General features: G+C 38.6%; 1 protein-coding gene across 1 annotated transcript in view; it reads left to right on the top strand.

Moving 5' to 3' along the window:
• The window catches only part of RGS22 (regulator of G protein signaling 22), a 60,281-nt gene extending 33,712 nt beyond the window's left edge, over positions 1-26,569 (top strand). The window contains exons 14-26 of the mRNA XM_065669149.1: positions 525-719; positions 4,962-5,054; positions 5,586-5,752; positions 8,660-8,822; positions 9,413-9,571; positions 11,365-11,424; positions 13,427-13,588; positions 16,414-16,593; positions 18,108-18,248; positions 20,280-20,414; positions 21,842-21,964; positions 23,529-23,631; positions 26,490-26,569. Of these exons, the coding sequence (XP_065525221.1) occupies positions 525-719; positions 4,962-5,054; positions 5,586-5,752; positions 8,660-8,822; positions 9,413-9,571; positions 11,365-11,424; positions 13,427-13,588; positions 16,414-16,593; positions 18,108-18,248; positions 20,280-20,414; positions 21,842-21,964; positions 23,529-23,631; positions 26,490-26,509 (1,701 nt within the window). The 3' untranslated portion in view covers positions 26,510-26,569. The remainder of the gene's footprint in view (positions 1-524; positions 720-4,961; positions 5,055-5,585; positions 5,753-8,659; positions 8,823-9,412; positions 9,572-11,364; positions 11,425-13,426; positions 13,589-16,413; positions 16,594-18,107; positions 18,249-20,279; positions 20,415-21,841; positions 21,965-23,528; positions 23,632-26,489) is intronic.
• Positions 26,570-27,731: the final 1,162 nt, after the last annotated feature.

Raw genomic sequence — 27,731 nt, 5'->3', positions numbered from 1 at the left:
TCAAAGAACTGTGCATGGGAATCTCAACACAGAATTAAATCACTCTAATTTTAACCTTAGATTTACAAATTTCTATCTATTCAGAAGAAGACACCTTCACAAGTTGGCCTAGCACATATTCTGCAAAACAGCAGTTCAACTTCATGAAGAATGCAGTTGCTGTAACGGTTGTGGTTTCTGAATCTAACAAGAATCAGTCAAATATTTCCAAATAAAAATTGCATTAAGAGTTGATCTGTGATCTAACCATTTTAAGTAAAAATGGCAAGGAAGTCAGTTATGGCAATAACTGAATTTCAGGCAAAACTTGTAATACTAGTGAAAACAAGGCAGGTTTCTGATAGGTTAGTATCTATCTAAATAGGTTAGTATAGGTTAGATAGGTTAGTATCTAAACTAGATATATGTTTAGAATATACAGGAAGGCAGTATGGGACAAATACGCATTAATTCTCTCCTCTAATGGACTGTGACCATTGGAATACATGATGGCTTAGAATAAGTTTTCTTCTGTTTTATTGTAGTTCCTTTATGCAACTTACATTGCCCCATCTGCCAGTATGGACATTGGACTTCATCAGAGGAAGAGAAACATGATTTATCAGAAAATTGACCCAGCTTTTGAAGATCTTTTTGACCCAGCAGAAGAATATATCCTCACTGTTCTTATAGAACCGTGGATGAAGATGATGGAAGAAGACAAATATACTTATGGAAAGGTAATTCATCTGGATGACATGGTGAAAAATTCTTATGACGGTGGAAGAAAACCACAACAGCCTTCATATGCAACCCTGTTACATTTCTAGTCAGAAAGGGAGAAGTATTATGTGGTGTTTTGCTCACCCACTCCTTTCTACACTGATGAGTGGAGCAGGCTGAGCTTTTTGTGGAGAGCAAACTTCTCATCCAAGAGAGGAAGGTGTAAGCCTCATGGACCCCTTGGTCTGTGAATTAGGGAGGAATGTATCTTACTATGGCAAAATTTCTCTTTGTACTCAGGAAGTGTCATGTTTCTGCAATCTTACTATTGATCAAATAAAAATAAGCTGTGTTTCTAGAGCGTTAGTACCGTGATTTTAGGTCCATATTAATTCTATCAACTATTTCCTGGTGTTCAGAATTAAAGTGCAGCTACTGCTTAGCATAAGAGGAAATGTGATATGGTGATCCAGCTGTATTTGCCCAAACACTTTTTAGATAGCTGCCCTGCTGCGTAAGGTCTAACTGTGCCCTGCAGGCTTCCTGAAGCAGGTGGCTCAGTGGTCTACTCAGTTCTAATTCCAGAAAGCCTCTGAAGGCTTGAATTGAGCAGGCTCATGCAGGTCAGAGGAAATGGCTGCAATCCTGACTGTGCTTTTCACAAATCAGAAATGGTGGAAGCAGTGGTGGATGCTGTGGCTCTCTGCAGTTTATAAACTTTCCTACAAGTTACCAGCTGCAGGTCAAACTTCTAATTCCAAGTCTTAAAGATCTCTCTTTTAGGTACAGAAGGAGAAACTTACACTGAGAAATCAGGAGTTGGACGGTGGAAGTTAGTTCTTTTTCCTGTTTTTCTCCACTATGACTTTATCATCTCCCTTTTTACAGTAAATATCATTACTTACAGCTGATACTTCTGTCAGCATGTAACAAGAATGTGCATGCATGCGTTGACCCCAGAAAAGATTCTGAATTCCTTTTGTGGCAGTTTTGTAGTACAGTGTATTTTTGTTACTATGTTGTGCATGCATGTATGAATAACCAGGAGAACAGATATCCGAAATAAAACTTGACAATGATCTTTTAAACCTATTGAATGGTGGCCAATATTAAACATTTAAGAATATAGTATAAGAACAGAAAAAAAAGGCAGTATTGCCAGCTTCAGCACTTTGTGACTGAGGAGATGAACGAAGCAGTGGTCTTATCCACATTTTTGTGTCTAATGGTCTTTGATGAGTAGGCTGTTTTTTTTTCCCCCCATGGGTTTATGTAAATGTGTCTTGAGTCATTTTCTATCTTCAGCCTCGGTGCAGTAATGGGTTCTGTGGTTTAATCATACAATAGGAGAAAAAATGTGTATCTTGGTTTTCTTGCAATCCTCTCCCTGATAATTTCACCTGGTGCCCTAGTTTTGTATTTTATGAGGAACAGTGAACAATTGTTATCTTGTATTCTTAATGTTGTTATGCTTTTACATGGTTTTGTTTTTTCCCGCTTCAGTTACATCCCTTTAAAACTCAGGAACCCTAGACTATTTGGCCTCTCCTCTCACAGAAAGCATTCCATACCTTTGTTACACTTATCACCCCCATCTGTTAATTCATATATTTGTGATGACACGCAAGCAGTACTCAAGATCTGAATGCACTAAGGATTATTCAGTGGCAGAATCATGTTTTCTGTTTTGATCTTTTCTCCTTTCCTAATTGTTCCTTGATTCTAACTGCCTTTTGACTCCTGGTGAACTTTGAGTGGATGTGCAGTATGTAAGCTAACAGCCATCTGCAATGATTCCAACATCTCTTAACAGAGTAAGAACAACTAATTGAAAGCCCAATTTGGAACTTATTAGAATGACTTAATGTTTGTTGTCCTTGAATTCAGCTGCCCTTTTATCATGCAGACACTGAAGTGTCCTGAAATCCTGCAGCTCTTCAAAGTCAATATAATATTTTTGCCCTGTGGAATCATTTTGCAAACTTTGCTGTCTCCACACTCACTTCCTTTTCCAGATAATTTCTGAATGTTTAAAGAAAACAAGCTCAGAGCAGATCCCTGTGAGACTCTAATAGGAACCCCACCCCATAATGAAAGTTATTTATTTCTTTATTTTGCACTTTCTACCTTATGATTAATCCACAAAGGTGCTTTCCCTCTCATCCTGTGATAACTTAATCTCCTTCAGAAATGTTGAAAATTTGAACTTTGAAAAAACCTTATAAAAATGAAATATACGAATCCAAATACATCTGCAAAACATTCTCTTCACTTTTCAGCATCTTTTCTCAGCTTCCAGGTAAATTATTTTTTATAGGCTATTTCAGCTATAATTGTTGATGAACTGCAGAAAACCATGTAATTGATCTATGATTTTATTAATATGAAGGTTTTGGTTACTTTCTATCAGACTAGTTTTAGTGTTATGTAAATATATATTTTCCATGTGTATTATCAAACCTAGTAGTATAGTAGTTGATGCCAGTCCTCACTGAGTCAGATCACGGACTCAGCTGAATATTATTATACATCATTTTTGTACAAAAAGGACTCTGCTTTTGAGCACTGTCTGAATACAGTGTTTTCCCTGTTTCTAGCAATTGAAGAATTCCTCCAAAGTAAGAATTGAAAATATAAACTTTTGCTTTACATTAATGTGTTTGTCAGTTTATACCTCCTTGAGTTAACTGAAGAATAGTCTATTGCCCTTTCACTTTAGATGATGCTTTGCATTGCAAGTGTAGTTATGTGCAGACTTCTCAGTGCCCTAATAACACAAACATCTTAATCAGAGCATGAAAAAACAAAACTAAATACTTTTGAGTGCACAATACATGTGTTTGTGAAGAGTTATAATACACAGATATAACACGACCTGTTCCAGGAGGCACTAGAGTCTCTTTGTACTAAGCATAGGCTGATGCTTAGGCACACACTCCTTCTCAGCATAAAGACAAGGTCTGCTTTATATTTTGTTCAGTGTCTGGCTCTACTTTTTCCCTTTGTTCTACCATACAGCAGGATGTATTTGGCCCATTATGAAACAAGATATTTTAACAAGAATTAGGTGAGTCCAAAATTGTTTATTTGGGACGTAGTCAGTATGTATCTACATTTTTATCTTTAAATGAACATTAAAGCAGGAGAGTTCCTTTTTATTGTTGACTCTCATCCTGCCTCTATCTGCTTTCTGTTTAAGTTATATAAAAACTGTTCTGGATTATTTTCCTATTTACTTTTAAACTAAGTTTTCTTTTAAAGGAAAGAATACCCAAAAGCACTTTATAACAGTAGAATAGAATTATTTCAAGCCTGAAGGCATTAAGATAAGACAGTGATTAGTGGGTGTTCACATGTAGACAAAAGCATAATGAATATTAATTTAAAATCAGTCTTTTCTCTCTTGCGCATAAATGCATGTATAGTAAGACCATAGCTTTCTAATCTTTGTAGTGGGTGTGCTAATAAGTGTAACACATTGGCTTAATTTTGCTAAATATCCTAAAACCTGCATTTGAATGGTTTAGTCAGCTGAGAGGCTCATCAAACTATTCCTTACGCAGTTACTGATAGTTTTCATGTAACATCGAGAACTGCTCTAGTTATATACATGAAGCTTCTAATTAAATTAAAGAACACCAATACTTTATGAGTTCTAACCATGGGCAACTTATTATTTTAAAGATTACCTGGTATACAACTAAGAAGGTGCCAAGAAAGTCTGAAAGCTTTCACCTTTGTTATTTAGATATTTTAGCATTCTAATTTTATATTTCCATTTCCAGAAATCTGTGCTGCTCTATCTTTTTGACATTTCCCACTGAGAGTCACAGTTTTAAAAACTGTCTTTCTGATTCTCAGTGACAGTTTGATACATAATTTGCTGATATAAGCAATCAGGTGCATTTTATACAATATACACAGTAGAGTATATACACAATATACACAGTAGATCGTATGCACAATATAATTCAGCATTTTTTTTAATACAAAGCTATTTTTTAAAAGATACGGTTATTTCGTGGTGTTCTGTGGAAATCCATGTTATCTTACACAGATATGAAGATTTTGTTCTACTAGAGCTTTTAACTGAATTGTTTCTCATAAAGATGAAATGTCTAGTATCTTCTAAACATCAGCCTCATTACTGCTAAATGTATCCTTTTCTATCCCCTGTCACTGGCAAGGTGCCCGTTCAGTTCTCTCCATCTTTCTATAATGTGTACTGTAGGGATGACATAAGATATTATTTTTTTTAGGTGGAGTTGGTGGAGGAAACTCGACAGCTGGACTCCATGTACTTTAGAAAGCTACAGGCTTTGCATCAAGAGAGTGGTTCCAAGAAGGATGAGGTAAGACAAGTACCTACTAACAAAAACAAACTCATTTTTCTATCAGAAAAGGTTGAGTCTAAGCAATGAAAGACTGACTACATGCCAGTTTGGAGAAGATAGTAGTCTGACTTCTACCATTAATTCCGGGGAATAATTGACAGCTATTGTGTTAATTGCAAAAACAGGTCTTCTACCAGTAACGTCAGCATCAGACCACTGTATGATTGGAGGTAATAACTAAAGAGTTATTTATAACTTTAGAGTTTCCACTAAAGTCTGTGGAATGTATTTTGGGCCCTTAATCTTGAGTAAATACCTACATTTCCAGTAAATTACAGGTATATATTAGTTTATTTGATTATGGAACCTGGTATGTTTAAAGCAAACACAAAACTAAAGCTGATTAAGAGCTGGAGCTTTAATTTATTTTCTCAGCAATCAAAAGCTGTTCTACACAGACAGAAGTTATCTAATGCAAGGATTATCAGACTGAGCAAAACATAGAGATGAAAAAAGCAGTTATGCAAGTGAAAGAATTTCTTCCCTCAGAGTACTGTTGCTGACACTGGTCTGCCATCTTGCCCTGATGCTCTCAAAGAAGACGAGCACTTGTGTCAAGTTCCCAAAGAATTGACAGGTCCTAATCTCTCTGACCTCATCCATGACAAAGAGAAGTTAGAACACTTCTGGGCTTTTCTTAATGAGCATTCTGCTGGGTATGTTTCTTTGTTATTATTATTTTTCCTATTTCTAGGTTCAGAAGAAATCTTTGCTGGGGATCTTGGCTATCTAAATGTTCACAGATTTTAGTATTTTTAAAAAATGTTTTTGCTTATTTATGAAATACACATGCACATTGTTCAGACAACTGAATTGCCTCAACATTTTGGGGTAAAAATTCTCCCTACATAACATGTTTGTACTACAGTTCTGCTTTCAGTTTCTGCTTTGATTAGTGGGAAAGCCCTGAGTAGAGCAATTAGCCTACAGTGAATAAAAATTTCTTTTTTTAGTACAGATTCAATTTAATACATTTTAAAAATTAAAGCTGGGTATTATAAAAATGTACAAATAGAAGACAGACACATTATTCTTACAGTGTGAGAACAACTGCAGTTTTGTGTTTGCACTGATCTAAGCAGAATTAAGAACCAGCTTGTAGCAGATACAGTTTATGCAGGGTTTTTGAAAAAGTGAGCCCATTTGTTTGAAAGTGAGCATCTAAACAGAAGTTCTAGTTCTAGCAGAAGTAAATGTAATTTTGCCATTCCTCCTCCCACCCTCCAAGCCCCACTCTAATCTCTATCCTGTTTTAGGAAAAGGCAAATATACTTTTTAAGTAACTGCTAGCAAGTTCTGAAACTGTCACCTCCTTCCTTCAACCTGGATTCCCATAAGCTGATGCTTTGCATACTGCCTCTTGTTTCTAGTCAAGCACTGCTATCATTTTAGACCAGATACTGGTCAGCTCTTCCGCAAGTGTTCAGAGATAGACATCTAGCACAACTCCTCTGGCCAAAATTAAGTGTCATCACTTATGCAGGTCCCTATATTCAAGTGACTTCTAAGTTAGGTATCTAGACCAGTGGTCTCCAAACATTTTTGGTTGTGCGTCCTATCAGTAAAAAGTTTTGAGCATGCACTCTCGATATATGTATATTTATTTTTTGTAAATTATATACATGTGCTACTGAAGTTCTATTATTTTCTTACTGTTCCCTGATGAGCCATCTTTTTGCACACCCTGCTTTGGAGACCACTGGTCTAGAGTTTGCCTCTAACAGGGTAAATGTCAAAAATCACCAGATAACAGGTCATTGGCTAAGATCAGGTCTTGGACAGGTACACTGATTTACCCTTGGGACTTCCTGTCTCCCTGTTAATCACAAATAAGTCCCATTTGACATGATAGACCCAAGCAGAGAAATATTTAATTTATGGAGAAATTTTATTTTGTAAAAATTCATAATGAATTAAAAATTTGAAAAAGTCTCACAAAACAGTGTTTCAGAGCTGAGTCCAGACGTAGTAACTCTGCTACAGTTAGGATACTTAATGGTACTATAAGCTTGAAGTGATCTTAGAATTAATGCAGTCTAGAAAATTTCAACAAAACCCAACAAATATGTCACTTGCTTCTTAATCAAAATTTGTAGTTTTGTTATTGCCTAATTACAAGTGATCCAAGTTTCAGGAAGGACAGGCTGAGTACCTGAGCACAAATTCTTGTTTGAAACTAACAGAGTTCCACCAGTTAATATTTTGTTAAATATATAGGACATATTCACACAATTGCAAAACAGTACTTTGGGTTAGTGATTTACCACCTATTAGTCTTGCCAGACTAACTGCTTATTCACATGCTCCCAATCTGTTGAAAGGAAAAAGCAGAGTATGCTAGGACAAGCCACCACTGTAAACAGTTTACCCTAACACACTTTCCAATTAGATATTTCGCTTTTAAAATAAGATGGACATATTTGTTTGTTTGTCATTGGCAGATGCCAAGGAGTAACTCCATAAACCGCAGTGACTTGGGTAGCTTGCATTTGGGTGAACTTACGTTGTGATGAACTAGCAAATGAAAGAATTTCAGTCTCAATAGAACCTAGGTCTCAAAATACTTTTGAAAGTGGACATCTGTTCTTAAAACAGTTAGATGCTTTCGAAAATTTTATTTACAGATTAATGCCTTGAAAAAAACAGTTATTAACTGAATGGAAAAGTGAAAGAGATTTGCCTTAATTTAATGTTTTATATTTCCTGCTGCAAATATACTGAATGTCCTCATTAAAGTGCTCACAAAACTTCAGCTAATAAGATACTATCAGAAAATAATCTATAAATTAAACTGAAACTGTAGGTATGTCACTTATTCTGTCTTCTGGTTTGAAGAACAAAACCAATATATGTTCCATTAAAACAGACTTAAATTAACAGCGTACACACAATCAATTATGAACAATATACATATTTAAGAATTGCATATGGTGATTAATTAGCATTTACTATGAATATTGAAATAAATACTAGAACCAGTGATTTATGGACAGGCAGCCTACACAAAGCCATAGAAATAAAACCTACCATAAACTGCTTTTGTCTGATTGACTGCAGACTGACTTAAGCTCTAGCACTTCACACAGGGTAGGAACAGGGTGATTTCTGGGGTTGATGTTTCCAGATGTCATCCCTGCTCCTTTCTCAGGCAATACGACAAGGAGGCAGAACAGGAGGTGTCAGCTCATCTCTTGGTGGCTCACAGGCTCAGTACCTCTTCAAATTCTCATCTGTTTCATTTTTCATTCTCTGTGAGCTCTGCACTATGACTCTGGTTCACAGTCCCTGCTGGAATTAGCAACACACTGTGGAGGTTACTTCTTTCAGGGTACCCCACAAGGGACCCTAAAAGAGATCCCAAAGATGTGTTTGATTTTTCTGTTCAACAAGTGGCATGGTCTCACCAGACGGCAAATTAAAAATGACATAAAATTTCAGTCCAATCTGACCTGATATTTAGGACTTGAACATTTTGGTGGCTTGTGGTTAAAGTAATAACTCTCCAGAATGTTGATGAAATTAACTCAATATTGAAAAGACATTCTGTTTAAATTTGTTTGTAGCATGGATCTCATGTGCTGGCTAGATATTGAACAGTTCAGAGAGATGATCCACAAGGATAAAGAAAATAGGGAGGAAAAATCTAAAGACATAAAAAGCAAGTACTTCAACAAACAATACTTCTTTGGACCCAACAGCCCAGCTACCAGAGAACAACAAGAACAGGTACCAGTTACAAAACTGTTCATAGAAAAAAATCACTGAATATGACTGAGATAAAAATCCATAAAGCAGCTTTGCTCCGGATTTTCCCCTGGCTACCTCCTAAAATTTTACCTATATTTTTTGGCCAGAAATCGGGTTCTGGCAGTCCCTTCCTTCCTGTTCAGACTCTTCCTCCCACTCTCCTTACAGAACATCTCTCTTAAACCCTGATCTGAGGCTGCAGCCAGCACATGCACAACAAAGCTCAGAAAAAGTGTAAAAATGGCTGTTCCAGGTTCCTATTTTAGTACGTCAGTAAAGCTACAGACAGCAAGTCTGAGCTGTGGTACTCGGATATGTCTTGATACTCCAGAAATTTACTTGGTTAATCTGGGGTCGTATTTGCTGGAGTCTGTATTCTTTTATAGGTAGGGACAAATGTAATCTGTTCCCTTTTATGAAAAGTACAAGTGAGCCTTGGGTAAGCATGCATTGAATACTTTGCTTACAGTTAAGCTCATGCTTTGCTAAATCAAGGATGTAGAAAGATAAAGGATTTTTTGGTATACACAGAAGTTTATGTCTTGTGTTATTGTATTTGGATTGCTCAGATAATTCATTCAGGTGGAGGATGGGGACAAATCCTTCCGGATCAACTTTCGGCAGCGGTTCTGCTAGAAATTCAGCAATGCGTCCAGAAGAGATTAGAAGAACAATGGCTGCCATTATTCCTGGCAGATGAACACCATCGGGTGGAGGGACAAGCGAAGGTAACTTTTTAAGAACAGCAACACATCCAGACATTGCTTATTGTTTGGCTCATAATTCACTATTGGGATAAAATGGTTCAAAGGAAAAGCAGCTCACAACTCACATTCAGTTAATATTTAAAGAGACACTGTAGCATGTACAGGTTGAAGCATTTAGCCTGGTAACTGTGAAGGCAGTTCCTCTGAAGGCTTAGTCTAGCTGACAGTATTATTGTTCTATCCTAAATGTGAAGAACCTGGTGTTAGTTTTGCTGCCAGCCAGGCTGCCAGAGTAATCTAATCTTTGCTGTAGTGCTTCACTGTCTATATGACATTTTGCCCTAGCCATACCCTTGCATACAGAAGAAATGCTGCTTTGCATAAAAGATTTGCCCAAGGGGACAAGAACACAAGCAAATGAGTGGGTTTTCCATGCAGTATTCTCTCTCTCCCTCTCTCTTTTATGCTGCCTGTATTCTCCCATCTGGAGCTGTGGTGTAGAAATTACTCCAGGGCTTGTGAAATCTGCTGAGTGGGGACATTAACTGCTACAAGCCTTGTTCCAATTGATTACTTCAGAAAGTTGCCAGAAAACTGGGAATGAGGAGCCTTTCACTCCTGCTGGCTCATTAGAAGGACTGGGGAATGGGCAGAGCTAACATCTGCCTTTTATGAGTGTGCCTATGTGGCTGGAATCTATGTAGGGAGATCATCCTAACAGTGACAGATGCAAAATGACTTGGCTTTTTGCACTTCCACAACAGCTCTGAAATGCAAATGTCACATCAGAAGGAAACTTGACAGTTCCACCAAGCAGACACATATGCACACTGTGGTGATTCATAAAACTTGTTTTCTATCCTCTTTTTAATATCAAGAAGGTTATCAGAAGTGTTGTTGGAAGTGCATATGAACTGTATCCTTTTCATTGATTCAGAGCACTAAGCAATCTGAGAAGCATAGGTGATATAGTGATTTTAGTGATTTTAATAAAGAATATGTTAATTACAGCAAAATTTCCTAATCCTCTGCCCTTTTCAGCTGACCTCTGCCTCCTTTCCAAGCCCTGGCACAAGACTATGCACTAAGGCTAAGCTGCTTCCAGGTCTGGAAGCTAGCTCATGCATCTTGTTGCACCTGCTGCACTGTGCTGGCAGGGAGAATAGCCCACACAGTTTGGAAGATGCTGTATTCAACAGTTTATAGGAAATACATACTTCTAATGAGCTTTTAGTCTTTCTACTCCATTGATGTCTGACTTCTCTTTTTCTTATTGCAAATTCAGAGGATGAAAAGGTCCTTTGAAGAAAGTATTTCAGAAGAATGAAACCAGATGACATTCTCCAATTGGCTTCATATTTCACAGTGACCAAACACTGTGGGCATGCTATGTAGCCCTTACTCAGAAAATCTGCCCTTGATTTGAGGTGTATTTTTCCTACAAGGAAGCTGTGGAGTCAAGTCTGTGTTTCTGATACAGCTGTACAAAGGAACCAAAACAATTTCATACCAAAAAAATAAAAAAAGAAGTCCCAAAATTCTTCCTAACATAATTGATCCCTCAAAGCATTAGGGAAAAGGTAAACCAGTGAAAGAGTGCAGTCTGACTGCTATTGCCTCTTGTCTTCTTTAACTCCCCTGTCTTGATGAGCATGTGCTCATTTATAGCTGAATGAGGGATGGCATTCAGTGTGGGTCCACAAGATTCAGATATAAGCATCCATATGAAGATGTATCAACTATAATAGTTACTGGGCTGAACATGAAACAAGAAGAGTTAAAAAAACCAACTATAATCTTCTGTTCAATTGTAGATAAGGGACGTAACTGAAGATCTTTCTGGACAAAAACAGAAGGCAACTAGGCTGTGGAAGGTAAGTGAAGCTTCCTGTCTCTTGTGTCTGCCGTTTCACTGTCTTTTTCGTTTGGACCTTGCACATCCTTCACAATTTCCCTGCTGACAGTGTGTGGCCCAAATGTAATGCTGTTGAAAGCAGGCATGATTGTATTGGCTGCAGTGGACTGATTACTCACATCACTGGTGAATTTAGCTCCCTGCTGGGTGTTCATGGTAAATTTCTCTCCCTTCCTGGCTGGGGAGGTCATACTTGAAAAAAACATGTCTCTTGTCCTGGGCTTTGGACCACTAACCCTCCTCAAACTGATATTGTACCTTTAATTCACATTTATCTGTATTTTGCATGCAATGGACTTATTGGGACAAGCTGTTCATTCCAGCATCTGGTAGTTTATTTATTATTGCGAGTGGATTACGTGCAGACACAAAAGGGGAATGTGAAGCATGCAGTGGAGTGGGCAGGTTTAATCGTATCTCACAGTATCTGTTTCATTCAGAATTGTATTTTAATCTTATAGTACTGAGATAATATCAATTTTAAACATCTTAAACCTTTGTAATAATACATTTCATCAGATGTTTGCCAGTTTTTTCCTCTTGAAGAGCAGTGAACTCTTTGTGATTGCCAACACACAAGTTGTGTACATTTATTCAGTTGAACTTTTATTGTCTGTTGAAATCAAACTGGAGACCCGGTCACCAATTATTCATGCAAACCATCATCTCAAAAGCGATTCAAAGTGCATGTGGGTTCTGTTAGCCGAGTTTTCCCTTTGTCTGCGTCAGGAAGATGGTTATTTTCCCTGTTCTGCTTCAAGGTTGACCCATAAAATAAGCAGTGTTCATGTAGTAGTATAGGGATGGGAGCAATATTTTGTTCTTCCCTTCATGCACATGCCCCAGAAATACATTTTCCAAAAAGTTGCCTAAATCCTGGTCACAGGGGGCAGAACACGACTGGAGAGTTGGAAGAGGGGTGAGAAGATCCCACCTTACTGTCTAATTTGAGCTGACTTTATTTTAACCAAAGGACCTTTTGGACAGCCACCACTCACCCTCTTGCTAGGGTAGGCTCCCACCCCTGTCAGCCTCTGTGGCAGAACGCAAAGTATAACCCCTGTTTTTAAGAGAAGCTGCAGAAAAACCTTCAGGTTAGAGTCAGGTTAGATTTCCAGGGCTGTCTGCAAGAACTAAAAATGCCTTTGTGCTGTGCTGACCATTGAACAGCACTCTATCCCTTCAGGCCTTCAAGAATTTTATACCACTGTTAGAAGATAGTTATCATTCATTCATCTGATAACAAAAGTGGGTTTTTTGGCTTGCTTCTCGGTGACAACACAAGAACTGTTTGTTCAGGAAGGCAGGCCAGCCTGAACTCATTTCAAACAGTCTCTGAATAAGCCATCTTTCTTTCTCCACCCTTTCCTGGCTGCTTACCACTGTGCTTTGCAGCATGTCTCAATGACTTTGAAATGTCTCGATGGCTTTAAATTTTCTTTTACTATTGGTAGCTTTATTCCACAGAGAGCAAACTCTCCAGCTTCTGTTGGTGATCGTGGCAACGCATTTCAAAGCTCATTTTGTTGGTGTGATCCCTGTCAGAAGCATTTTACAACTTTAAGCTATGTGGTTTTTCTGTGTCTTTTTCTTTGTTGTTTGTTTGCAGAAAACTTAAACTGTTCTCTAGAAAAGTAGCCTGTTGCCATAATCAATAACAATAGCTGTTTCCATACTTTATAGTATGTAGTCATATGGTCTAAATCATTGTCAGTCATTTCCTCTCCCATCACATCTTCCAAAAAGTGCTGCCCAAACTGAACTGGAAAAAAAAAAAAGAAGAAAGAAGGAAAGAAAGAAATGAAACCTTGCCACATTCTATTCTATCCATGCTATAAACTCATAAACTACTGAAAGCTAGGGTCAGTGCACAGATAAGAATCAGACAGTTTATGCTAACTATTGCCTTTGTTATTGCTTTCTGAAACAAAGTTTATTTGGTGCCTTTCTTCTTTTGACAGCATGCGAACAATAAGTGTGTTTCTTCATCTAGTGAAGTAATTGCTTTCCGCAAAGCCCTGTTGAATCCAGTAACAGCCAATGAATTTCGACGTTTTGTGTCACTGCAAGGAGACCTACTGGCGAATGGATTGCTCTTTTGGCAAGAGGTCCAGAAGTATAAGGTACAGTGGCAAAATGGAACAAGGGAGTATCATTCAATTTGTAAGCAAATGCATTCAATACTGCATATTAGGAGAATTTTAACAAAATATCTCTAGGTATTTTCTTGTTCATTGTAAAAACTGTTTCACTGTTTAAACTTTTTTTTCTTCTATGAAAATTCTCACTTCTTAAGGGTAGATATTTTAAATTACTTGAATGTATTATTCCTATATTTCTGTATGTTTTTCAAACTGTAATATTCTTCTGAATCTCTAAAGGGACACTGCTAACTAGCTAATGCCCAGATTTTGGTATACATCTGCTGAGCAGTAGAAAATATGCAAGCATTAAAATGTTCATTCTGTCTTTCTAGTTGCATACTGTTAAATAACGGGATTATTGCTGAATCCGGCAATCACTAAAAAATCAGAGAAAACTTTTAAATTCAATCAAATGTACAGATGTAAAGACAGTATCTCCACAAAAAGCTTATATGTACAATGCAGAACCCAGCTCCCTTGCATTTTGTACAGCCACTTTCGACTGCAGCTGAAGACGTGGCCGAGATGAAATGTGATGGGGAACATCAGCAGGGATTTCCTCTCTCCCAAATACATGACCCTTTGTGAAACTGCTGCTCTGTGGGGTGAAACACAATGGGAAAACTCTGGAGTGAGCTTTAAAATCACACTGCAGTCTCCTAGCATCACCCTGGACTGAGCACAGGGACACCATGGATCTTTCACATTTTCCTCATTCCTTTTGCTTCTGCGATATTGCTGATGCAAAAGTGCTACCACAGTGCAGAGCCTTTCTTGAGCTCCTAACCATAGGCTGTGTACACATTGTATGCAGGAAGCATGAGGTTAGAACATGCTCAGAAATTAGGAGGTAAACACAGCTGATGCTGCAGTAGCACACGCATTAGGACTGGAGATCCTGCTGTAGGCATATGGGTGTAACTTCATTGTTTAATTTTACACATTTGAATTTTGGGTCTGCTTAAGAAGCTGAAGCTCCTCTGTTTCCAGGCCAATCTCCCCTCCTCACAGAGGCTGAGATCCCCAAGCAAGGAATCATTGGCTGAAATGCTCTCTGGGGGTGCTGCTGTCTCTCATTTTTAGAGTGAATAGCTTAGACTAGAAGCTTGACATGAAGGCACCTGAAGTACCATGGCATAAACCCTTCTCAGATTTATGACTCTTCATTGCTACGTTGTGGAGGACATGTGGAATGTAGTTTAGACTGTTTTCTTTGTGGGTCTACTCTCTGAAGAAAGGCTTCATTGTTTTTTGTTCCACCCCCTCTCCTTCATTTGTTAATTTTACTTGTCTTCTTATCAAGATAAAGTAGAATCTGACCATATCTCCACATGCATGCGATTTGTCGTGGTTGGCAGTTGGTGCTCTTTATAGAAGCAAAGGGCTAGAGTAATAGGAGTGTTGTGGGTCAGGCTGAACTGGAGGCACATTGCCAGAGATGTGGGGAGCACTTTGCACAGTGCATACTCGTATTGTCTGAGCTCTATCATGCCATCAGTTTAGACAGAACTCCCTCTAGGAGTCAATGACTGCATCGCTCCCTGTAACACATCAGGCTGGCAGCACATCTTGTGACAATCTCAAAACATTTTTTATTTCTTAAATAAATACAAAAAAAGATAACTCTGTGGATCATTTCCATCTGCTCCTCTGTGCTCATGTCTCATCCCTCTTCATATCATATGGCTTGTTTGTCTTCCTTCTTACTACAGCTCTCTGCCTTTTCTTCTATGTTAGATGAGCAAAGAAAGCCATAATATATTCTTAGGATATATTGAATATGTTTTTGTATTGCCTTACTTTGCTCATTGTAGCTGTTATCGTTCTTTTTTTTCTTTCACAAAACTATTCATAATAATAGAAGCCAGCTCTTTCGCATACCACATTTCTGGTTAAAAGCCCTGTTTTTAATTTCTTTGCAAAGTAAATATCCAGCCTCCTATACCAAAACTAAATGTGTATTCTTCATTTAGAGCTCTCTTCCTGAAAATTCTCTAGAGGGTTCATTGTGTCTCTAGTAGATATATGAGATGATCTCCTAATGTTATAGAAATTTCTTGGTGTTTATGGACAGATAGAAGGTTCGTGTTCCAAAGCATTTGAAGGATGTTCTTAGAATTATTTTTCCTTCTTGTCAAAGTCCAATTGTAGCACTCTCAGAGTGTGAAGACACAGTAATAACAGGCTTTACAAGAACAATAATATCACATTAAAAAAAGGTAGCAAACCTCCAGTGTTCTTTGACATCTCACCCTTGTAAGTTCAGGTTTATTTTCTGTTCTGCACAGAGTTTTTTCAAACACTGAGGTTTTGGGAAACTACAAAATCTTAATGAATGGTGAAATTCCAATGAATGGAAGATCATATTGGTAGTTTAGGGCATGCTTTTGTCTTTTAGTTACCATGGGTATGCTGGTCATAGCAGGCTTATTGTGAGAATCGGTGCATTTCACACCTGTAGGTGTGTTTCTCTTTTCAGAAATGCCTCCTATCTGACAGTAACATACTTAGACTGAATGCAGAATAAGTACTATCCTGTTTCATTAGAACATGCAGGCAGAGATTATCACCTAAAAGCAAAGATTGCTATTATCTGCATTTGCAAACCAGAAGGCCTGCTCATGTCTTAACTATGTCTTTGACCATGCACATTTGCTATAAGAATTTTGTCCTACATACTGAAAGGATCTACTGTGTAATTATTTTTGTATGACTATTACTCTTTGATCACTGGGCCCCTGGAAAGGGTCTTGCCTCTCTCTCTCTCTCTTTCTTGACTGAATATGCTATTTTTCATCTTTCAGGACTTGTGCCATTCTCACTGCGATGACACCACAATCCAGAAAAAGATCACTACTATTATTGACTGCTTTATTAATTCTGCCATACCTCCAGCTTTGCGGATTGACATCCCAGTGGAACAAGCAAAGAAGATTTTGGAGCACAGGAGAGAGCTAGGACCTTACATTTTTAGAGAGGCACAGGTAAGAAGCTGGGAGAATCTCTGTAATGGGTCTGGCTAGAGTCTGTGTGTCTGATTTTAAGGAGAGTCTTTGTTGCTTATGTGACAATTTGGACTCCATACATAAACATGGGCATGAAGGAGAACCGTATAGTAATGCATTTCAATGAAGATTGTATGGTGGAGATGACAGAATGTATTGCTCAATAAACTGAGCAATCTCTGACAGCTGGTAAGGTGTTACCCAAGACTGTGTTAGGAATTCTGGCAGTAGAAATCAATTAGGTTTATCTTTTTAATTGCTCGCTCTTTATCACTTGGTTAATGCAAGCAAAGTAATTTGTAGTTGGAAAGTCTGTAGTTTCTGTAGTTTGTGAAAAAAATGCAGATGTGAGTAAAGTACAAGACAGCTTCACTTACTGAATGTCTTTCCGTTTATTACAGAAAGTCTGCATTAAACGGCTGTAGCCAATTTTCTCTCTGATCTTCATACTAATCAGACTGAACAGGAATTCGTGAACTTTACTATAGACTTACTATTTTCTTATTCCTCATTACTGTCTTCTCTGTTCAATCTTCTAAAATTAAGAAAGCTAGTTCTTCTTGTTTTCCTTAAAACTCATCGCCAACACCTTTAAGCACTAACTGTGAGTTTATAAGGTGTTTGGACCACAAAAGACAAATGCTTTGTCAGAGAAAAGCGTACATATAGGTCCTAAGAGAAACAGAAGTGTCATTTCAGCCTGTGTAAAACCCACTGAACTCCAGAAACGTGGCACAAAACCAAGGGAGGAACTTGGCCAAAAAGCTGTGACAGGCACACGACAGGGACTCGTGTCACTTTCAAGTCCAGAAGCAGTGAGGTGCTGAGCATGTTTGGCTCCTTCGAAGCCCAGTTTCTCAATGAGAATTAAACATCTAAACAAATTGAAAAATGTGAGCTTTAGTACGTGCAGCAACAGAATTCACTGAGCCCCTCTGTTTGCTTTTCTAAAATTGTTTTTCTTATTCTAGTTCAAAAAAGACCCTGTGAGAGATTATATCATTTAGAAATTATCCAAGATTTGCTCATAGATCTGTAATGTGGTTTAAGAGCCTTTCCAGAGGCAAAAGAAGTATTTCCTTTCTCTTAAGGAGGGGAAAAAGCCCTCTTCCTAATGAACTGAATATTTGAAATACTTGAGCAGAACAGTGGTGCGAAAGCAATTCTACTGGTGTATATGTTATCAAGAATACTTGTAAAAAATGATGGATGTTTTCATTAACGCAAACAATTGTTTAGGGAAATATATAAAAAAAGAAAGTGCCTTTTAACTGTGTTTTAGGAAGATTTCTCACCAATAATAAACACACTGATGAAAAGCATGTGCTGAGCAAAGCTGGGCTGAAATGTCAGGACACAGTACGTGGGAGGAACAAGGCTGTGTATTGAAAAAGAAATAGTTATTTCATTCTCATGGTAAACTACATTTTATTTTACAGTAAACTCTGTTTTCTTAATATAGTCAAGATTGACTTTCTTTTCTTTCTGCACAGATGAGTATTTTTGCTCTTCTGTTTAAATTTTGGCCAAAATTTTGTAAGCTTCAAAGCAATTTGGCTAGTGACAAAATTCTACTTGCCTTGGAGAGAAAAAAGGGAAAAAAGATGCAAAGGAAGGAAGATGGAACAGCAGAGGTAAGGTTTGCAAAAGTTTTGGGTGACAACCTACGACCACATAAAATCTCCTTCATGAGCAAGCACACATGAATTCAAATATCCTTTTCTCAGCCTGATCCAAAGCTACCAACATCTTTTTGTTAGAATTCAAGCTTTACATGCAACCTAGTCTTAGGGCGATTAGTTCCCTATCCTGCCGATGCATATACATATGTTTAACTTGAAGCAGATGAGCCAGTGGAATACTCCTTTCGTTAAGTGGAGAGGAAAATGTATTTTAGTCATCTTTTGTGCCAAGAGAAAAAGAGGGCTGAATTTAAAAAAATATAAATCTATGTATGGTCCATGTGTACAACGGGTAACTGCAGACCTGTTTGCACTTTGAGTATGCACTGTTGTATTTTAGAATATACAGTTCTGGGTCACTATTGAAAGCTAAACAAAACGAAACAAAACCAAACCAGATTTCATATCTATTTTTCAGAGGAAGCATTTGAAAAGTCTGCACATTATTAAAAAAAAAGAAAAAGTGCTAATTGCTTTGTCTTTGTCTTTTCTTGAATATTTCTCAGCTTTGACAGTGAATTTGTTAGACTGTTCACAATGAGTTTCCAGACAGTTTCAGTGTGTTAACAGAACTGTGACCTCTACAGAGGAATGCTTGCTTGTAAAATTGTTTTTCTTGGAATTTCATTATTAAAATATAATGGATTTTTTTTTCTATTGATTATAGGCTTTGCAAAAGTTTATTTTTTACAAAATGCAATTGTTTGGCCAGCTTTGAGGAAAGAACATTCATTTAAAGTCAGAGAAATTATTGGACTTGCAAACCATCATAAGTAGCATTGAAAGACCTTTACATATTTTAAATACCATGTACACATATGTTGAGATGTTACTCATGATGAGAACCACATGAGTACCTGGACAGATAAAGACACATATGCCCATAAGAACACATACACATTGTGCTCCTCTTTCAGACACATGAAAACTGAGGACCAGTGAAGCATTACTCAAGGCCACACACCAGTGTCAAGTGAAGCCTAAAATCCAGGAACTCATGTTCCTTTCTCCAAAGCACGTTGCCTCCATACAGATATATCTGGCAAGGCCATTGGCAATACTTACAGTACAAGAATGCAATATTTCAAAGTAATGCACTTCTGCGTTTTCACAGACTTATATTTTCCATCTGTTTGTTGCCTCTCTATAAGATTTCTGATTAAGATCAAGGAAGTAAAGAGCAAATCTTGGCCAGGAGGACAAAAGCTCAGCTTTTATGGAGAACAAATGGGAAAGGTGAATTACCCTTCTATGCTGGGAAACAGGATGAGAAATTTTAGAAAGTGACAGGCAGAGAATGCACTTTAGTAAACAGTGTGCAGACTACTCTCACAAAAAAATACAAGTAAACCAATTACCTTGTAAAATTTCTTGAAAGAATAGGTGGAACAGGTAAGTTTTTTAAACCCTTTTCCCTTTCTATTACGGTTTAAGGAATTCGTTATTTCCTGTTCTCTTGCTTAAGATTTCTGTCCTCTCGGTAACAAAACTGATGCAGTATCCCTGAAGAATACTGATAAGCTTCATCTAAAATAAGTGATAGCAGGTTCACTTGGCATTTTGTAGAAGGTGATGATTTCTTGGCATTTAAAATAATGTCTGTCCTCCTCAGTCTTGCCAGGCTCATGCTGAAGGACCGTAAAGCTCTGGCAAGGGTTAGAAACAATATCTTTTTATATATATCTCCCCCATCCCTGGCCCCACAAATCAGTTACCATTTTGGGTTTATGTCAAACGGAACAATCAGGATCCTGAGGGAGAAATACTACTTTCTCTTTCCTCACAAATTTGTCCCTAGGGTGCCAAATCTACCTGGGCTCACCTCAATTTCTGAACTGACTGGGTAGGAGTTGGACTTTTATGTAGTATAATGGAAAAAATGGACAGACAAGGAAGTTTTCACTGGACAATGATGCATGACTTAGTATGACTTAGTATTATTTGACAATAATTTTTGTGTGTGCCTAGTTGTTATTTATGGAGCAAACCGTATCAAAGGCTTCCTGGCAATTGACTCAGGGCAAGGGAGGAGTGGCTGACAGCCGCTCTCCCCACAGCGAGGGACGCCAACCAAGCACGGTACAGCGCAAAGACCTCTTATCTGGAAAGCAGGAAGGGGTAGGTACAGGCTGAAGTAAGCTTGAGCATTCAATATAATGTGATTACTTCAGTACAGAGCTGAAATAGTTGTTTTGAAAGATAATGCCTTGGGAGAGTATGGTTTGCTTCTCCGTTTTCACATATTTGCCCTTAGTGTGGCACAGCTATATGGACTCACCTTTGGCTCATCTGTGGGTTTGTTCCTTTATTAACTGCTATATGCACATGACACATACTTAAAACGATATCATTAGTCGCTTTTTGCAGACTGCCTTGATGCCAGTATTTGTAATTTGTTGTACATCCAACTGCATTTTACCTCCAAAGTAGATTTTGGATTTTTTACTTTCAAGTGTAGAAAATAGTTTCAACTTCCCCTGTAAATCTGTACTTACTCTTTCCATGCCCTTCGCAAAGAAAGGAAAAACCATAAGCATTGATTTTCCTTTTCCATTATTTCCCTCACCTCTGTTTAATCTTCTTAGCAGTAAGTTTATTTGTTAATAAGTGGTGCAATGTCATGGGATAAGACATTGGTGCAATGTCATGGGATATGACACTGCCATAACATTGCCTAATTTATTGTTCAAGACATTATTAAAGACCTCACTTAATTCACCATTCCCACTGAAAAAGCTAGCAAATACTAACTGCAATATATTAGTATATATGCTACTGCCATATTTGCTTTGGCATCCCCATTCCATCGAGTGGGCCACAAAAGTTAGTAAGCTTGCTTCTGGAGAGAAGAAAAACATCACATTGCCTGGGCAGTTCTATACCCAAAAGTCACCCTTATAGATGATGGGCTCATAGGACAGTGGGTGTGATGAGGAAGGAAAGGCACCTTTTTAGAGTTTTGGTATCATTGGACAGAATTTGCAGAGATGCAGCCTAAGTAAAACACTAAACCAACATGAAAATGACAAATAGCTAGTCACCAGACCAGCTTACCAAGGGTTACAATGCCTTGTCCTTCACTTTGAATGTTTTAAATCAGACTGCCTGTTTTCCTAACATGCATACTGTAGTGCATTCACAGATACTGGACCAAGCTGGAATTAATCATGACAAATCCTATGCTCTACATTTATACCTGAGGCCAAATTAGAGGATCACAATGGCCTCTCTGTCCTTAAAATGCATTCTGTTTCACATCTGCCCTCTCACTTAGCTGCATTTTGGAGCAGGTATTGAATCTGCAAGGACGGTAGTCTGCAGGAGTGCGGACATCATGAAACCTTGATTAAGGCAAAGAAATGCTTTTTAATCTTCTGCTACTTTTTATTGTGCCAATGTGATGAATTATGAAACTGGGCATTACAAACCGTTACTGCATACGACACTATCTTGTTTCCAATGTCAATTTTTCCTTCCCCAGAGTTAGCTTTTTACTTTAGCTCAGTAACTGTAATTTCCACCTAATTATGAGTTCTTATTATTAGCAGGGTAAAGAAGGGGGGACAAAACCTGGGACAAAACCCACCAGTTTGCTAAGCAGTGCTTTCACAGATGAGACTGGTGTGGAGACAGGACGAGCACCGTTTTCAGTTGGACATGAGTCACAGGTGAATAATAAACACGTTGCTATAGATGTCATCATTCAAGAGAGGGGAAATGTCTTGGAAGAATGGGAGGGTGGAGTTTGGTTTTGAATGCTACTGTCACATGGTTCTTCAATAATTATTCATTTTTCTACAACTAACTTCACTGTTACAAGTTTACCTACCTTATAGGTGATATTTTTTTTCTTTTTCCTGTGATATTTTTTTTCTTTTTCCTTTTTTTTAAGATTTAGGTTCTGAGAAGTATTAATATCTAGCAACAAATTAAACTCTTTATGTGTGTAGATTTAAAAATAATTTTAATTTAAAGATAAATTGAAGACAATTAAGTTCAATTCTGGAATAAGAAGCTTTAAATTACTTGTGAATTTCATGTCCTGAAAGAATTTTGTTTAGGCTTGAGTCCTGTTCTGCTCATATATCAAAAACAGAAGCTGAACTCATTTAGGAAATCTAGGTATTTGAATAGAAAACCTGTCAGAAAACAGGTTTTTAGTATTCCAGAACAACTCTCATGATGTATCAAATCTGTAGTGAAAAGGTAACAGTCACTTTATTGGAGAAACAGGAAGAACAGACATGCCACCTTGGGTAGATCAAGGGATCATTTATAGCTGAGTTGATACTGCCATAATACAGAATCTGTGCAACCACATAATCACAGCTATGATGTGATGCAGGAGTAAATTGCACTTTGGTCACTCCTTGTATTCTACAGAGCTCTGCCCGTGTCATTATGTTAGCGATGAGCAGAACACAGAAATAGGCAGCCTGAAATAACCCCAAATTTGAAACCACCCTGCAAACTTCATAGTTAAGCTCACACTGTTATCCCTTAAACAGACCTTTTTACCTTTGCTCTTACTTTTTTTTTTTTTTTAAAACGTGAGTTGAATGAGCCAGTATATCAATATCATATGTTTAAGCCCTCAAGAAGAGGCCAAAGTACAGTTCCCATACTGATTTGAGAGAGTGACCTTAAACTTACATGGAACCTGAACTGTGGCTGTTGCAATGTAAAGAGCAATTGTTCCTTAGAAAAGGGAAGGATGAGATCTCCAGTTGATCTGCCTGTAGCAGTAGCAGCAGCAGCATTCTGCTGGAGAGGGCAAGGAGAAATAACTGTGAGATTAATGAGACCTTTGACGATTTGAGGAAGGGCACACAGGAAGAATGTGGCAGGGAGATTATATTAAGTCCTCAATAGCACAAAAGACTGATATTTTGGGAGGGGAAAGGTCTGCTGTATTAAGGTTTTGAAGAAAAAAGGAGAGAGAATAGCAGTCAGATCAGGGATGGAGAATAAATGAATATAAACATCATATCTGTCAAACTTGCTTAAATTGCCTTTCGTGGTGTTTTGAGATTAACTTATTTGCAGCAACATATTTTTCTTTTTTTCCCCCAGGATTCCAATATTGTCGTGACAAAACTTCTCTTCTTAATAACTGTAATTATTCAATATCAGGGATATAACATACACAAGATTTTTGTCTTACTCTTGAAATTGACCAGGAACTGCAAGAGATATGATCTGGAGGCTGATCACTTTTCATGGTTCTTTCAGGCTTCCTGGTCCTATTCCAAGTACATAGAAGCCTTGGAGCAGGAGAGAGTACTTCTTAAAATGCAAGAAGATCTGGAGAAAGCTTCATCATCTGTCCTTACAGGTTGTTAACCATGCTCTGCAGTTTAGGAGAACAAGCTTGTAGCTTAGGTGAAATTCTCAGTGTAAGGATTTTGTTCCCCTTTGGACTTGTGTATATAAATCTCTGCCTCTCTTACACTGTCTGCAGGGGAGTTGCTCTCTGCACCGTACTTGTGAGTGACAGTATGTTTTCTAAGAAAGGGAAAGTTGTAGGGTATCAGCATTGTCTTTACTGCAGAGAGGAATGTGGACATTTCTTCATTCTGCAGTGACATGGCAATCCTATTTGGTTCACATACGCATTTCACCTCCCTGGCTTCTCGTGCTTCATCAACTGACATACAACCAGAGAGATGCAACTTTTTTTCCCACCAGTTTGTTAGTGTGCTTTGGGGGGATATAAGAGGCATTGCTTCATCCTTGTTTCAGCTGTGAATATCTTCTTAGGTCTTCCCAAAGGATTTCATGACCTGTTTGTTCATTAAATAGCTCAATTTAGCAGTAGGGCTAGCAGTAGCACTATGTAATATTAAACCCCTTCAGTTTCCCATCATTTTAATTTTCTTTTCATACAAAAATTAATCATCTATGTCCTTCCCCAAGCCTGGAAACTCTGAAAAATCCACCATTTCTCCAAATATTAGTGTGATGTTGGAGAAACACTCAAATCTTCCCAAGAAGCAGAAAGCGAGTACCAAATGCCAACAAGTGAGCTTTGAAAACTGGGTTCTTAGAAGCTAGTTTTCCTGCTGTCAGTGCTGATGCTTATTAGTAGTAAGTTATCCCACTCCAAATCACGTTTAACTGAAGCTGTACAGCCTCAACATGAAGGCAAGATTATTCTTCACTCCAGTCACGGTTAGCGGACTTAATGTTGACCAGATGGACTTTGTTGCAAAATGGTAGTCTCTGAAATGCTGTTAAGTAAGCTTTTCAGTTAAAGTATTTTAAATAGGAGTGTGAGATAACTGGAGGAAGCTCAGACCCCATGGAGTTACTGGCAAAGGCTTGACACAAAGCTAGTAATAGATCATCTCTGCCAAAGGCAATTAAATATTAGAATGGGAGAAAGAAGTGGGACAGAAAAGAGGTCTGATAAAGACAGAAAACCAGATTTTGCTTGAAAGCTTGAATTCCTAGATGGAAGTATCCCCTGGAGGTTTTGGTTTGGTTTGGTTTCTTAAGCCTATGCTGAAATTAGATGGACTTGAAAAAATTAACAGAACTTGGACTATTGCTGCTCTTCCTCCTCTGCTCCTCTTTCCTCTTCTAATTCTGTACTTCAGCACTGCTATTTTAGGGAAGTTGGTGTCCTGCCCTTGCTAGTCCTCTTGAACTTCTCAGTGCCTTGAACACACTCTTCCCATGGCAGCATTTTCTGTATGCGGCTTTAGAGATAACTGCAGCATTCCTTGGTTTTCCTAATGTTCTCTTATTGTCCTCCTATTACCTCCTCTAGTTAAAGTTATCCAGTCACCTTGGGTCTTATGCACCCCTGCAGGTGTTACTGTATTTCATACATTGATGTCTTTTGTACTGCAGTTCTGCTTCACACATGGCTACATCACTGTGGTGAGTGCTTGTGCAGGGGCTCTGGTCCTCCTCTGTAGCTGAGAAGCTTCCAGCTGTGCCCAGTGCTCAAGAAGGGTCTCCAAGGCAGCTGCAGCTCTTGCTGCAGGACAACCCAGCAGTCCCTGGCCCACCCTGTATTCAAAACCTGAAGCTGCATTCCTGCCAGCCATCAGGCTGTGCTCTGGACTAACACAGTGATAAAGTAGTGGTCTTGAGCTGTTTGAGAGGTCTCTCCCAACAGCTTCAGTTGCAGCTTGCTCTGCAATGCCACTGGAGATTTGCCAGCCCTGCCTAGACCCTCCCAATAGCTTGTGATCCCACAGGTGGTTTCCTCTTCCTCCATCATGACCCCCTGGTGTTGTCCTCAACTGTGCTCTGCAGTGATCTATTACTCTGCTGGTAGGGTGATATATATACAGAAGACTACTGCTGCCCTTGATGGAACAGCTTCTCTCCACTTTGTTGCAAAGGTGTCCAGACCTTGTGTACTGGGTATAAATGGCAAGGTGCAGGCAGCAGGGGGGCTGTAGGTACAGCCTCTGTGAGGAAAGTCAGGGGCTGCTCCATGCCAGACACAGCTTATTCCAGTCAGTTCCAATGGACCCATTACAGGACACAGCTGAGCCCCTCATGGTGGCACCTTGGAGAAATGTGTTTAAGAAAGGAAAGAAAGAGAGGAGAAAGGAATGAAAACAGTGAAAAACAACATAGGAAACACCAAGGCCAGAGAAAGAGAAGAAGGTGCTCTACAGTGGAGCAGATATTCCCTGCAGCCCTGGGACGACCCATGCTGCAGTAGAGGAAAAGAATGAGAAAGAAGAAGGGGTGTCACCAAAGGAAATGAGTGCAACTTGTGGTGATAACAAGGAGAGGAGAAGAGGTGCTTGTAGAGAACTTGAACCTGGGAAAGGCAGGAAAAGTGTCTTCTCTGAGTGTGCAAATGTTTGTTTTTTCTTTCTTTTTTTTTTTTTTTTTGTTTCCCACTACCTGAATCAGTAAGGATTTATTCTAATTGGCAATATGTTAATTTCCCCAATTCAGGTCTGTTTTGCCTGTGACAGTAATTGGTGAGCAACCTTTATCTTGATCCACAAGCTTTCTCTTTCAGGGTTTTCCTCTTTTCTCTCCTTGTCCTGCTGGGGGGAGTGTGGGAAGTAAGGGGGTGAGCAGTGGGGTAGGAGACTGGCTGCTAGTGAGGGTCAACCCAACCACACCTTGTTTCTCTCTTTTTGATGCATTTGTTGAAGGATGGTTCTGATCATTTCAATTGGCTTCAACACAGCAATGACATTCCTTTATCTTTTGCAGGCAAATTAAAATCTGTTTGAAGGAAGGGAATGCAGAGACATTCAACGAAGGTGTTCAGGAGATACAAAATTAATGCGCATGGAAGGTTTGTCTTTATATTTGCGAAGCAAAGATGATGACCTGGAATATTATTAAGAACCATGTGACATTAGTCAAGGGTAGAAAATAAACATCTTTCAGTGTGTTCCATACCAGCATGATTGTGATGCTGACTCTTGTGTTACTTATTTAACGCTACACCTTGAGGCTCAAATTAGAGTAAGATTCCACTGAAGTATGCATGGTACAAACAACTAAGCAGTCTTGGGCCTAAAGATCTTATAATCAAACCCAGTTCTTCAGTGTGTGATCTAATGAATAAGTGAAACACTGCACTGAACTGACAGCCTTGAATCTATGTGTCTTGGCACACTATGATCTCAGTAGTGCTATTCTCGCAACTTCTGTTCATCAAAGATAACTCAAGAGGTGTCTGAGCTATCACAAAATCAAATGCTGTTGTGGTTTATTCCCAATCCTGTCTGATTTCTGGTCCAAAGTACATCTTCTGTTCCATTTCTGATTTTGATCCACCTGAAAGGCGTAAAATACATTAGGGGACAAATGTGATTGAGAACTTTTGTAAAATGTCATTAGTCCCAAGGCATTGCTTACCAGAAGGCTGCAGGAGCTCTTAGCTCTTGCGCAGCACTCTCAACTTTCTTGCTTCTTTTCACAATTTTAAGAGTTCAAGAAAGAACTGGATTAGACTTTATGCTGGGACTAGGGCCAAAGGATTAATTGGGAAGTTAAGAGAGGACAGGGGCAGAATTAACTGCTAGGCAGGGGACAGGATGACGATAGACCTCTCCACATTTTCCAGACCACTTTAAACACCAGTCCCTAGCCACAAAGCTGTTGGCTCCATTCATCTCTACATATGTGTAGCGCATGTAAGAGAAAAGGCACTTCAGTGAGCTCCAGCTTACTGAGTCCCTGAAGACTACTCCTATGTTATAGATGGGATTGTCTTCTGTTATCCCTCTCAGCCTCTTGGGCAATGAGAATGAGCCATGCAGCCCTGTCTCAGTTGTCAGAAACAAAGTTTCTTAACTTGGAGCTCTTAGACCATACTGCTAAGGACCATTCATGAGTGCTTTCCTTCTCAGTGTGAAGTGGCAGCTGACTAATTGTCTTTTTATTTTTGACTCTTGACACAATGACCAAGAGTTGTATGGGATTCCCATCAGGAGTCGCTTCAAA

Source organism: Lathamus discolor, chromosome 2 (genome assembly GCF_037157495.1).
Source record: "Lathamus discolor isolate bLatDis1 chromosome 2, bLatDis1.hap1, whole genome shotgun sequence".
Taxonomy (NCBI): domain Eukaryota; kingdom Metazoa; phylum Chordata; class Aves; order Psittaciformes; family Psittacidae; genus Lathamus; species Lathamus discolor.
This window is presented reverse-complemented; position numbering and strand designations above follow the sequence as displayed.